The sequence below is a fragment of the Manduca sexta genome, chromosome 20, assembly GCF_014839805.1.
Source record: "Manduca sexta isolate Smith_Timp_Sample1 chromosome 20, JHU_Msex_v1.0, whole genome shotgun sequence".
Taxonomy (NCBI): Eukaryota; Metazoa; Arthropoda; class Insecta; order Lepidoptera; family Sphingidae; genus Manduca; species Manduca sexta.
In genome coordinates this window covers 1,694,005-1,707,638 of record NC_051134.1, presented here as the reverse complement: position 1 = coordinate 1,707,638, position 13,634 = coordinate 1,694,005, and the positions used below count along the sequence as shown (strand labels likewise).

Below are 13,634 nucleotides of genomic sequence, written 5' to 3'. Positions count from 1 at the left end.
AATATTTATAATAACTTTTGCAAGTTCTTACAATTAATTATTACTTTTTAAATATCGGGTTATTCTTCAATAATGCCGAACATCTTAACGTGATAAAACCTTAATTCTATCATTTGTCATTTTAGTGATACCAACGGACAACATTTTTATATATTTATACCGAACACCACTTATAGTTTTTGTTTAAAAACCATTGTAATATTAGTTTGTACCTTCACAAAAGAACCTTGTAGACATCTATAATATCCTATAAGATTATGGCCGATCATGGCTCTACTATAATTATCACTGTATTACACCATAATTCCACCTGTGTACTACAATAAATATAATATAAATGTGTATTATAGTACAATTATATTTGAATTTTATTTAGTTGCCGATTAATAAAAAAAAGAATAGAATAATTTTGTTAAATATAAAATTACCCAGTGTAAAAACAAAAATATCAGTTTAACGAATAAAAGTTATTATAACATTGATACTCGTTCCACTGTGTGTTGTATTTGAGGCAACAGTAAATTAAAAGTAATGAAAATTTTAGACTGCAACCAGAAGAAAAGATTTCAACGCGATCACTGAATGTAGATTATATGCGAATGCATATAATATGCGATAAAGGTCATCATTTAGTTGAAATTCGCTGATACTGTATAGATAGATGGAATGGATGTTACTGCCACTTTTATTTTATTATTGTAGTTAGTCGTCTCTGACAGTCAGTTGAATGGCCATGCAAAAAAGTTATAGATGAGGTTAAATATTGGTAGCAAGTAATAAGATTTTCTCAAAAATTATTTAAAAAGCTCCGAAATATTACACAACACATAGTTTTTTCTAACTTACACAATAAAAACTATTAATTAAATTCAAAATTTAATTTTCATTGGACAACTTGACTTTGGAATGAAATAGTAAGGTTACACCAAAACTAGGTTAGCATTAATATAGCTATTGGCGAAATACGATATAGCAATTAATTATTTTTTAACTTCATTGATTGTTCATGTATACGAAATCTATAACCGTTAAGTAATGTTTATAGACAGAATGTGAATAAGGGTCAATGTTGCGCCGAGTCAGTTATTATGTTAGGATGTGAAACAAAATTGCTCGGCGACATGCAATGGTGTCGCACGACCTGGCCCGTCTGCACGATTACAATATCTCGTCTGAGAAAACCTACTAAGTCATTGATAAAAATCAGAATATCTTAAATCAACGAAGTATAAGTACAAATTTAGAATTAGGAAGTAGGTAGGTCATATAAAAGTTGAAATTGAAATTTAACATTCACTCAGAGAAGCTTTTACGAACTTCCGCCCATAAACTTTTTGTAATAGACTTTAAATTGTAATCAAAATTCGGATATTTGCACAAGCGACGTCTATTTAGTTCAATGGTTGTCTAAAAAGAAGTACCAAATGACAATACAAGGAAAAAACAAATTATAAAATATAAATTCGTATAAAAATAAGTCTAGAATACTAAACTAAATAGTTAAGATAATATGCAAAAGTATCTTGTCCCGAATTACTTCCTAAATCAAAATTTGTTAAAAGAATGAGGTGAAAGTAAAAGAAAAAAAAAAGCAATTAACATGACCTCTAAGATCATAAGTACAACATGTGTGTTATAAGTTTTTAGTTGTTTTAACTTCACGTTTGAAACAAACTGACGTCTCTTAAAACTTATATATGTTGCCTACCAGACAGACAACCACAAATAAGTATTTAAATGCAGCGCGGTATTACACAGCTACACAGATATACCGTTCACCGTACAAAAACAGAGACACGCAACATTTTCAGACTCTAGGGAGAGCGCGCACCACGTTTTATTTCCACGTGATAATTTTAATACTTCTAATGACTAATCTTTATATATTTAAGATAAACTATTTAGAGGTAAAAACCGAAACAAAATAAAGTTCAGGTTCTGTCTTGGGTCGCTATTTCATATACATGAATCTAATGCAGATTTTACAAAAAAAAAAAAAAACATATTTTAATTTTATTATAGATAAAATTTACCGTATATAATTAAACAAAAAAGTATTACAACATAAAACAATAAAAATAAGAAAATTATTTATTCAGTAGAACAGAAATAATCTCTACAAACCGTGGGTATATAATACGATCTCTACCCCACCCAAAAGTCAATTGTTCATTATTAATTTAACAAAACAAACTGTGTCACAAGTATCACACCATACAAATATATGGTACTAAATGTAAGACACCAGGAGAAGATTTATACCAAAAGTTGAGTATATCTGACGTAGAGGGGGTTATAATGATTGTGGATGCAATTACAGTCTCTAGTCCATGGCGTGAGGTATGTGGGTCGAAGACGGGCCCCACCTCTCTAGGTTAAGAATCAAGGACGATACGGTCAAAATGATTTTTAAACAGTATTACTCGGTGTTTGTGAGGTTTTTTTAAGCTACTAACCTGCCCAAATAATTACTTTGTAGAAAAAGCTTATGTTGGTTTTGCAGTTTATTAGATTTTTAGCTTTGAAATTATTTACGTTAAGCTTCTAACGTAATATATACATGTAGGGAAAAGTATACACTAAACTGATATTATATTACTTAAAGGCATACTTTCGTCAAGTTTCCTACTCATAATAAAATTATGACCTCTATGACTAAACTAACGAAAAGTAATACAACACTTGAGGTATTAACGAACGCCATAATGCGGACGTTTAACGATAGTTTTCAAAAACTGCTGCGAGTACGTAACACTATAATTGTGAGCGGATTTTTTCACTCAACAAGTTACAACAATTTTTCATTTGCATTGGTACAATGATCTCTGTGTACGGCCTTCGTCACTCCGAAGAATGGTTGAAGTGCACGTAAAGTGATTACACACTTTTAATCACAATTGCGCTTATAGAACGTAATCAAAGGCCTCAGCAAGGACTTAGGTATAAAACAATTTTAATTTAATAATGCGAAATACGGCCATATATACATAAGTGGAAATTTACAAATAATATATAACTCAAAGGTGATTGACTGACTGACATAGTGATCTATCAACGCACAGCCCAAACCACTGGACGGACCGGGCTGAAATTTGGCATGCATAAGGCTACTATGATTGAGGCATCCCCTAAGAAAGGATTTTGATAAATTCCACCCCAAGGTGATAAAATAGGGGATGAAAGTTTGTATAAATCTTCTTAGATTTTCGACTGAGAACTGAAATTAAAGATTGGAGCCACTATGATGAAGACGTTCACTTAAATAGGATTTTGATAAATTCAACCGCCATGGGGATAAAATTAGTTTGAACCTATCAGTACCGGGAAAATGTGTAGTAAGACTTTTATCTTACAGTGGACTTTTATCCCGGAAAACTGCTTCACGCGGACGAAGCCGCGAGCAAAAGCTAGTTTACTAATAAAAGGAATAGTCACAGTACATAATTCATATTATCATATTGTTTTAATAAGTAATCAGACATGATAGATTCGACGATAAGGTTTAAAACACAATTATCGACTGAATATAACAAAATATATTGTTTCGTAATCATTCTCTGGTAGTATGTACGAGTATATTGTATATTTTTACTACTACGTAAACAACTCCTTTCACAGGAAATATATACTTAGTACGTCATTGGAAAAAACAGCTCTGATTATAATGTAATTAAAATTACGCTTTAAACTTTTAAATTACGTCGTGTTTTAAATGTGTTAAAAAGACATAAAACTACAATCTCTTCTCTTACTGCTTACTATCGCTAATATTATAAATGCGAAAGATTATGAAAATGTTTAGATGTTTTTTACAACTTACAATAAATGTAAAAATAACTGAACGAATATGGATGAAATTTGATGCACGGGTAAACTTTATCTCGGATTAACACAGAGACTTCTTTTATCCCCGTGACTTGCTCCTATGGAAAATAATAGAATCTTTTAATATATATTTTTTAAGATGTGGCGTTGTACGTTGTTGTGGAGACTTTTGTAACGAGAAAGTTTTACAAGCGGGCGAAGCCGTGAACAACACATAGTTTTAAATACAATAATCACAAGCAATAAATTTGTTTGATGGAATTAAATATTCATCAGCAGTATCTCTTTCTGTCTGCCTGGGGACAGCAAAAAATGCTAAATTTATGATTCTTCGTAGACCATAAAGAGGTCGGTCAAATAATTACAAAAATCTAATCAAAAAACAATGTCACGTACTCAAACCACAGCAATTAATATTGCCTCCGCAGACGTTGATGAGTTCATTGTTTGCAAGTGCCGACCGAAACGCGCTTGCTCAATACTACTAACGCCGTGAAGCTCAATAGCTAGGCCTTGCAATCAAGGACATCCCACTATGTTGACTACAACCTACAATTAAGTTTATAACGCTAGTTACAAGAAAGGCTCTAAATCGGTAATCGCGTAATAATTTAAATACATTAATTTACACTTTTTTTAACCACGCCATCCTCATAAAGATTAGTAAGAAGTAACGTCGCAAAGTACACTTTAAAATATTTTATGATAACTGAAAATGAATCGCATAAAGAAATGAAAAAAAAAACATCGAACATTATTACTCCTAACATAGTTTTTGAACATCATATAACCTTTATTATCTGACTTAATCGAATCAATAATAACAATATTTCCGTTGTAGTTTTTTTTACTACTATTAGATTACTTAGTGGGTATAGAGTTATTGTATACCATTTTGTTTGATTAATAATTTACTACTCTTCACAAATTATTTTTTCACTCAAAGTACTTACTCAAAACAAGATCAATATCCCAGAAATGGAAAAGCGATAAAAACTGTGGCAATTAAAAATGAGTTCCCTAAAAAGTTTGGGGATATTTTCAATATTTTTCTTCTCATTTCTTTTTGGAAAATAAATAAAACACCCCCGTCCTTTTAGGTAAGAAAACGCTGTGGCTTTTAATTAGATATATAATTCTTTAGAAACATCTGTAATATAGCCAAATTATATCCGTCATAATAAGTAGAATTCAAAGCTATTCGTCCAAGGCCTCTGTCTTCGGATGGCTCAATATTGGTTCCACACCCGCTGAACTCTGTTAAGTTTTACGCAATCAACAAAATTATAGTAAAAAATGGCTGCCGTGAATAATGTGATTACTTATTGCGAAAAAATATTGAAATTTATTTCTCAGACATTCATTTGTGATCATTAAGGCGGTGCCACCAGAAAAACCGCGCACAAACCATATTTTTAGAAGCTAAGCCTTAGAAATGTATAATACGTATGGAAAAAAAATTAAACATCATATTCCTCAATATGGTTGGTATTTTTGGTTTTATTTTTTAAATATTTCTATAATATGGTTATTGTTTCATTAATTTCATGATGAAAATGCCACTAAAATTGATGATTCCGTGCATCGCCTTTTAAAGTAGTACAGATCATAACAACTCGCAACCAGCACTATTAGATAAAAAAATAGATTTAATAAGGAAAATATTGATGGTTTAAAATTATTAAATAGACTTTCATATTTTTTATATTTTTCATAAATCTGTTTATATTCCCGCCCTAACTCGTGCGCTGTAATTGTATGGACCGAATGCTCAAGGCCGTTTGCCGGGGGAGGACCTTAAATGTATGGCGGCTTTAGGATTTAACTTGCTACAATAGATGACGCCAATTCGCACCCATGGCATCTAAAATACAACTTTCCAGTTTTTTACGCCCTTCTGTATTGTTGTCACGTAATTTAGGATTCAACAAAATGTTGTAAGTTGAAAATAACATATGCTACATAGAGTGTGTTGTCGCAAACTCTTATACAATGATGTCGACTGAACAAATAGTTGTGCGTTCCGCATTTCTACTGAGCTTCATTTACGCAGGACGTAGCGTGGGGCATGAATCAATCGGTCGTTACTAGCAAGTGCCAACTAAAACATGAAACAATTCTATGGAAACTACGTAATTGGAATTATTAAATAAAATTAGAGTGTGTAACTAGGCTTCGTCGATAAAACAACATGAAACACCGCTTTGATGCAAAGCGGGTCAACGTTCGACAATCTGACTAGAATAAAATAAGAAAGGCCATGGCGCTCCTTCAACAGGTTACTTACCCAGTTTTCGCGTTATTAAAAATTCAACGAATCGTCACACAACTTTCACTAACAGTGAGCTCGCGCATGCAATCTCAACGGACTGACATCATAGAAATTACGCTAAAATAACGAAATTGACAAGACCATACAAATATATATTTGGATACTATAAACACTCAGCTATAAGTACTTTTTCGGTAAATATGTGTTTCGGTAATTTACCCATAACTGTTACCGAGAAAATATTGCACTCATGCTATTTCAATTGAAGGAGTAAATGAAATATTAATGCGAAAAATAATTGTTGCTTAGAAAGTTTTGTACCAGCCGTCGAGATTGGACATTGCATGCTCGCACGCTGCCGGCTGCGCGAGAAAGCACGACGACTAGCGCGCGAACCAATTAGGGTTGTCATATGTTGCAGAATGCGTAAACTCTTGTTTACCTTTATAATTATTTATACTTGGAGTATACTAGTTTTAAATGGCGATTGCATCATTATGATATTATAAGAGAAATATTTATTGCTTACATCTTCCCAATTCTGGTGATAAAACAACACTACATGAGTTTTAGCATAGTACTCGTTTAGGATGTTCTAGCATAGTAGCTACTCCCTAAAGCCAAATGCAGCTGCATATCGAGCTTAATAGTGGCTTCGTGAAATATCATGTTCAGGAAATACTTAATGATATTCGAGTTCAATGTTCATACAAAGAATTTAAATTCTATAAAGCACAGTCAGGCACACCAGCAAGTGGCTTACCTAATGTCAAGTGATATCCACAACCCAATTGATGGTATTTAAATGTAGGTTTGTGTATTCCACTGCGTATATGTGTTTAAGTTTTAATAATTCTAAGTCGACAACCCTACTTACAATTGACTCAAAGTAGAAGCTTACATCTGAGATCGAGGACGTCAATACGGGATGTGAAAATGGGCACTATTCTGCTAACCAAAGGAGCAAAGTACCTAATCATAAAGTTAAAATTGTTTTTTATTATACGGATCTGCACTGCTTATTTACTGCTTTTAATTAAGTTTCTTACTAATGACAATTTGATATTAACATTAATTCCATGAGTTTAATTATAATCTCTAAATTTTGAATGAAAGTATGGTTTGTTTGCCAAAAGTAAAAGTTGGTAATACCATTACTTACGGTGAAAATCATTACACAAACTCAACAAACGCGCGCCACTCGCGATGCGACCCACTGTTCACCGACACAAGATTTCACTTTTAAAATTTCCAATGAATAAACCTACTTATTACTTTATCAAAATGCAGCTTTTCTAATGTAAATAAATTCTCAAATTCTATTCATAAAATATATGATTTGATGGATCAGCTGACATTATGAGGTTAGTTTGTGTCACGCTGTTATGTAAAGAAGATGAAGATAAAAAAATATGTAACCTATTGCCCTTAGGGAATGTTATCAATATTGTTTACAGTCTCGATAAAAAGTAAAAAGTAGTACAAGCCGCAAATATATTTTTGACCCAAGTCTCTGACCTGATTTGTCTTCCCAAATATCCGAAGAGGAGATGGTCCGGGTGGTTTTAGTTTCACAAATACAGTCTGCTTTCGAACTTTATGTCCGAACTGACACAACAACTTATCTTGAACACGAGCACAGAGCCTACTTGAACTTAAACACGCCATAGCAACAACTGCAGCGAAACGCTTGAGGACATGAACTACATAACGCATACAGCACACAATCGTTCGCCTTTTCCTCCCCACCTTTTATTCGAGACAGCTGATTGTCAAGCACCATTTTTTAAATGTGTTGCCAACTTTGAGAAAAAAATATTCATGCGCCATTTTACAAAATGTTGCCAATTCATATAATGTGGATTGAGCTAAACTTGGAGGAATTTTATACATGAAATGATTTTTCACCACTTTATCTTATTTTTTTTCTTTAAGGTGTACCGTTTCATCAGTGAGTATGAGTCCGCATATCCAATTCCCAATGATATTTGATCTCATTAGGTGCTGTTTATTACTAAAATTGGAACAATTTGACTTGCATTATTGAGGAAATTGACGAATTGGCGTTGGCAGCCTAGAATCAAAGACTGAAGTTCCCAAAGAGGTCCCTTTCACCTTTGCTGACAAATATATTATTATGGTCTAACCCAAAGAAAATTAAAATATATATGGAAAGGAAAAGCTAACAGCGGACGGATTTTTGATGGATTTATATTTTCCATATATATTATAATTCTCTTTGATTCATGTTATAATTCATATAAATATACAATTATGTTGTGAAAAGTATATATTGTTATGTACGCCGTACTTGTTGTACATATCAGTGACTTTAATTATTGTTTAAAACTAGTGTAACTGTTATTATATGTACAATGTGGCAGTGCTAATAAATAAATAAATATTGTATGTACTTTTAAAATAATATAATAACATTAATTTCATCCAATTGTACTCCGAATTAACTTATATACCACGAAAACATTGTGAACTATAAAAACACTGTGATAAATTTGTAGTATTTAGATGATTTAGCTGTGTTTTTTTATTGTTTGACGGATTTTATTTATTGTATTTCTTACTGACGATCGAAAAGTTTTTGTTGGCAACACTGGTCCCACTGTGAGTGCCGTTTAAGCTTTGCGTTTCCGTAGTATATTTGTCTCTGAAATTCACTCGTCGATTGATTTACTTTTGTTAACTACTTAAATTCTATTTTAAAGCCAGAATCAAAACATAAGCGATATGTTTCCTCGCTTTACTTACTTAATACAAGTTCTAAGAAATGTGGAAAGAAATTTAATAAACAGCATATTCCATAATCCACCAAAAGGTTAGAAAATGTACACTCTCCAAGACAATACTTTCAATAATTGTTATGAGATAAACTGTTAAAAATTTGGATATAATTCTTTTCAGAACTAGCATTAGCTTATGTTCATCAAAGGGATACTGACATACCATCAAAGAAATTTAGTATCAAAGATATTGTTGGAGATGGGTTCCTTCTGGCTGTTCCGAAATTCAGAAGAACTATTGAAAAAAGATTGAAACGAAAGTATGGTTCACCTGAGTATGTGTGGAAAATGCTAATACCAAAGACCAACGTAAAAGTGTGCCATGAATGTGGACATTATCATGAACAAGGAAGACTTTGTGGTAAGTCCTTATAACCTTTAATAGTAGAGTTGAGATTCATCAAATTGGTATTCGATAATCAGAACATAGAGTAATCCAACAATGGCCTAACAACTAGTTCTCAATTTTAAGGCTTTTAAGTTAATCTTGTGGTGGTTTGAAACTTAAAATGAAAGTAACCAGTATCAGATATATGTCCTGAAAAAAGTGCATAGCTGTAGGATTGCATCAACAGACTAAAATTAGGACTTCCATCATAATTTATAGGCTTATTGCACACAAACACATGTTAACATGAAAAACGCCTATAAAACTATTATAGATATTGGATACAGATAGGTTAAGGATGAAAACAACATATTTTGTTCATTAACCTATCTGTTCTTCATTTCTTACTTACCACTCTAATAAACGAGACTCATATTATAAATGTATGTTTTTTTTTTTGTATAATGGGGCATACATAAACATATATAATTAGATTAACTGAATAAACTGGTTTACTGAAGTCCCCTAATTAAGTCCTACAATTGACATTCTATAGTGGTGTGTAACAGTCATTGTTTTTAAATTATTATGACTTAAGGGGTAGCAAAAAGTGAGTGCATTATTTGCACCTCTGCCTCCCCCTTTAGGTATTAAGGTATGATTGTGTGTGCTTAAGGTATGGAAAATCTTTATACCCTTATGTAATCTGAATGCATTGTTTAATATCAATTAGTCAAAAGCTCTTATTTATTAAAGAGAAAACATTTTTTTCTTTTAAACTGTGTAGAAACACAGTATTTTTTAAAGCTTGACCTTCTGACCCATGACTTTTCCACCATTCACCATTTTTCCCTGTGCCTTGGAATTTGTGTATTGCAAAATAATATGTTGAATTTATATTCCTTGTATTTTTAGAAAAATGTTACAAGAGAGTGCAAGAGGAAACAAGAAAAATAAAAAACAAAATTCAAGAAAAAATAGGCAATAGCCGTATTGAACAAGATGTTATCGTTCTTTATGAAGGCGAAAGTATCCCAGATCAAGTATGTATTATTTTTCCTTACCAACGAAAGTAGACAAGTTGAAAGTGTACTGACTGGTATGTGGTCACTATCACCTATGGACATCCATAATGCCAAGGGCACAGCTAAGCCTTTACCTACTATGCAATTTTTTTATCATTTTACCTAATAGAAAAAAACAATTACCATATCATATTGTATCACTGAAGTTAAACATTGGAACAAACAATGATTACAAAAAAAGACAGTAATGGTAGTATGGCTGTAGGCAGTCCTAGATGGAATGAGTGAATTTCCCTCTGGAAGCTGTATAATATACTTTTTATAACCATTAATTTATTCTATCTCTTATTTAAGAAGCATAACATTTTTGTAACAAACATTGTATGTATATATATTATTTATCGCTAATTTAAGAAATAACTGTATTAGTATACATAATATTTGCATTCACTTGTGATTTTTTTGTAGCCTAATGAGTTCTGGAAGGGTAAAAGGATTGTCGAGATGAAGAAAGAAAGACCACAATGGTTCAGCAAAAATCTTCTACAGAAATCTACACAAGAGCCATCTAAATCTACAGATGTAAAACCTACAGACTTAGCGTAAAAAAAAGAAAAGTAAAATATAGTACATTTGTTGTAATATGGTTAGATATATAAAATAAAAATCAAATAGGCACTAATTTGCTGTTATAAATGGATACTACCCAAAACATTTTTTTTATTAACTCTAATAATTAGATTTTTATTATTTATACATTATCTACATTACATTATCAAGAGAATTAGGAATGTTTTCAAAATTGTCAATAACAGAATCTGGGTCAATTTCACCCATAAAGTGATTTTCAACATGTGACTGGAAATCTGTAAATTCTACATCATAATGGAATGTTTGGCCACACATTGGACATATTTTATCACAATGCTCCTCTACAACCTCCTTTTCATCAACTGCATTCCTCTTGCATGATGTGTTTAGTTCACTGAAATTGTTATTATAATTGCTAGAATCTGCCGGAGTAGCCCAATTGGCCAGGCTATCACTTGTTTCTATTTCTTTGTGTTCTGAGGTTGTAATTTTTGCATTATTTTCCAGGCATTTTGGACATTTATAGCCATCTGAAAATAAAAATTATTTATATGTATTTGTTCTTACATAGTATACTCATAAATAACATGAATTTTAGTGAAATTTGCTGTAGAATTTGAGACTTCAGAACATTTTAGCACATTTTAGCTTGACCAATTTGACTAATTCTCTTATTATGCTAGAATGGTCAAGACAAGATTTCTATGAAAGAATGTATTTAGAAAATCAAGAAAAGATTTGCACCTGTCAAAAGGTGGTTTTGTTATCTTTACTTAAAGCAGTGGTTCTCAAACTTTTTAAATGACGGAACCCTTTTGGGAAGCAAAATACTTGATGGAACCCTACAATAAAACAATTGTTTTTATAAGTGTATTTTTTATTAATCAGCATAATAAAAGTACAATGTAACAGTTACTAATTATTATTGAGAGAGGTGTTTTGATTTTTTTTCTAAATTCTTGCGGAACCCCGACAGAGGTATCACGGAACCCTAGGGTTCCGCGGAACACACTTAGAGTATAGCTGACTTAAAGATATGAAAGGTAATTTACATAAAATGTTATCTACATCATAGAAGCTAGTCTGTGACACATTTGCTAGTCCCTTACTGTTTATCAAAGAAAATTGCACAGGGGTACCCATGTCCCAGAAAAATATTTTCATGCAGGCATGCAAATGAAATCTAGATGTTAAACATTTTTAAAACAGAAAAAGTAGGAAAATTAAACACACCTCTCAGAATGATCTCAAATCTAGATAATAGTAATTTCAAATCACTTTCTTGTTGCACCAATTCTTTCTTGAGTTCTTGTAACTTTTCAGTTTGTGAAAGTATTTCTTTTAATGAATCTGTGGCAGGGTCTTCAATGTATGCGAATCCTACAGAGTCTATGTTTAACACTTCATCATCGGCTTCTTGTAACTGTGCCATTTGCTCATATTGTTCCACTAATTGTGATTTTTCCTGAACATAACTGTTAATTAGTTTTAAAGAAATTTCTTCGAGACTCATCTCTGAGTATTTCTCTTGATAGTTCTCATTGGTTTTTGGTGTACTGTGAATGTAAGTGTTTGTACGCATCAAAGGTTGCTTCGTATACTCTTTCACTGGTTTGTCACCCTTTTTTAAATTAGATATTTTTATCCACAAATTCTTGTTTTCACATGATACCATAAAAACATGATGCATAAGTTGCGATTTTTGCTTATTAAGCTCTGCAATTTTTTGCAAAAGTTCATTCCTTTCATCTTCTTGAAGAGGAATATAGGTGGAACTATCTGATGCTTTTGAAACATCAAGCCTTAGCCTCATATTATCATTTTCTAGGATATTTATTCTTCGTTGCAGTAATAAGCAACGGTCTCTCATAGCATGTAACGCCAGTTCGTGCACACTAATATTGTTGTATTCCCCTTTCAAGGTTGTTTGAAATGTAGAATCATTACTAAAACTTACAATAGAAGACGACTCCATAACGTGTAAGTAATTGGAACCACACCTTACTATTTATCAAAATATTAGTTTCTGCTTATTTTATGGACCTAAATTTATAAGTTTACACAAAATCTTATAAATTTTAAATAGGTATTAATAATTTTCTACAATAATGTAAACAAGGTTCAATTTTATTTTTTATTTGAAGTTTGAGTTTCTTTTATCTTTGGACACTGGTTGTCATTATGACAATTCACAATTCGTTGGCAACTCTAGCCCAGTGGCCAATGTATTCTTTAAAACTCCCCGAAAATTAGATAAAAATCTCAGAAAAATTCAAAGTTGGCTAATGTAATCAGGTAATGAGTTTTATGCTCATTACCTCAACAAAGTGACAATACTGCTAGTGAAGTAAGCCTATAAAAAATACCTATAGACAAAAGATGAAAACCGCCCAAGATGGTTTGTATAGTCATGCCGATTGGCTCAATAGGGTATTATAATATCTGCAAAAGGAAAATAATATGCAGCTACTTATCATGCAATCACGAATCAAAATTATTGTTTTAGTTTTGATTAAAAAATAATAATTTTTTATCCTATTTATATTCACATTTTTTCATCTTTAAATTATTCTGTGGCCAGTTCTATAGATTAAGTAATATTCTATGTAAGAAGAGGCGGCACCAGAAACCATACTTTCAAAATTTTTAGGTCTATTATGTTGGTACTACATGTAACTTAAAATTTTGTTAACCAAAACTAAACTCTATGTTATAGTGTGATTAAGATACATAATCATTCTTAGAAAACCCTAACCCAAACATCATTACACAAAATGTTCTAAGTGTCCACCCCC

The 13,634-nt window shown here is 31.9% G+C and overlaps 3 protein-coding genes across 3 annotated transcripts in view; 1 reads left to right on the top strand and 2 right to left on the bottom strand.

The window, feature by feature from the left end:
* The window catches only part of LOC115446013 (decaprenyl-diphosphate synthase subunit 1), a 43,261-nt gene extending 35,391 nt beyond the window's left edge, over window positions 1–7,870 (bottom strand). The window contains exon 1 of the mRNA XM_030172556.2: window positions 7,616–7,870. Within this exon, the coding sequence (XP_030028416.2) occupies window positions 7,616–7,813 (198 nt within the window). The 5' untranslated portion in view covers window positions 7,814–7,870. The remainder of the gene's footprint in view (window positions 1–7,615) is intronic.
* Window positions 7,871–8,689: 819 nt separating this feature from the next.
* Window positions 8,690–10,960, top strand: LOC115445907 (39S ribosomal protein L32, mitochondrial). The gene is made up of 4 exons (XM_030172411.2): window positions 8,690–8,930; window positions 9,017–9,256; window positions 10,139–10,266; window positions 10,717–10,960. Exons 1-4 carry the CDS (start codon window positions 8,843–8,845, stop codon window positions 10,852–10,854), a joined length of 594 nt encoding a protein of 197 aa, XP_030028271.2. The 5' UTR covers window positions 8,690–8,842; the 3' UTR covers window positions 10,855–10,960.
* LOC115445902 (protein spindle-F) lies at window positions 10,874–12,980 on the bottom strand. Its single transcript, XM_030172398.2, has 2 exons — window positions 12,073–12,980; window positions 10,874–11,369 (listed from the first exon to the last, which is right to left on the bottom strand). The coding sequence occupies exons 1-2, from the start codon at window positions 12,812–12,814 to the stop codon at window positions 11,011–11,013; spliced, it is 1,101 nt and encodes a 366-aa protein (XP_030028258.2). The 5' UTR covers window positions 12,815–12,980; the 3' UTR covers window positions 10,874–11,010.
* Window positions 12,981–13,634: the final 654 nt, after the last annotated feature.

Coding starts and splice junctions, on each gene's coding strand:
- LOC115445907 (XM_030172411.2), top strand. CDS start 8,843: ATGTTTCCTCGCTTTACTTACTTAATACAAGTTCTAAGAAATGTGGAA. Junction 8,931..9,016: donor ATTCCATAATCCACCAAAAG/GTTAGAAAATGT, acceptor AATTCTTTTCAG/AACTAGCATTAGCTTATGTT. Junction 9,257..10,138: donor TGAACAAGGAAGACTTTGTG/GTAAGTCCTTAT, acceptor TTGTATTTTTAG/AAAAATGTTACAAGAGAGTG.
- LOC115445902 (XM_030172398.2), bottom strand. CDS start 12,814: ATGGAGTCGTCTTCTATTGTAAGTTTTAGTAATGATTCTACATTTCAA. Junction 11,370..12,072: donor ATTTGAGATCATTCTGAGAG/GTGTGTTTAATT, acceptor TTTTATTTTCAG/ATGGCTATAAATGTCCAAAA.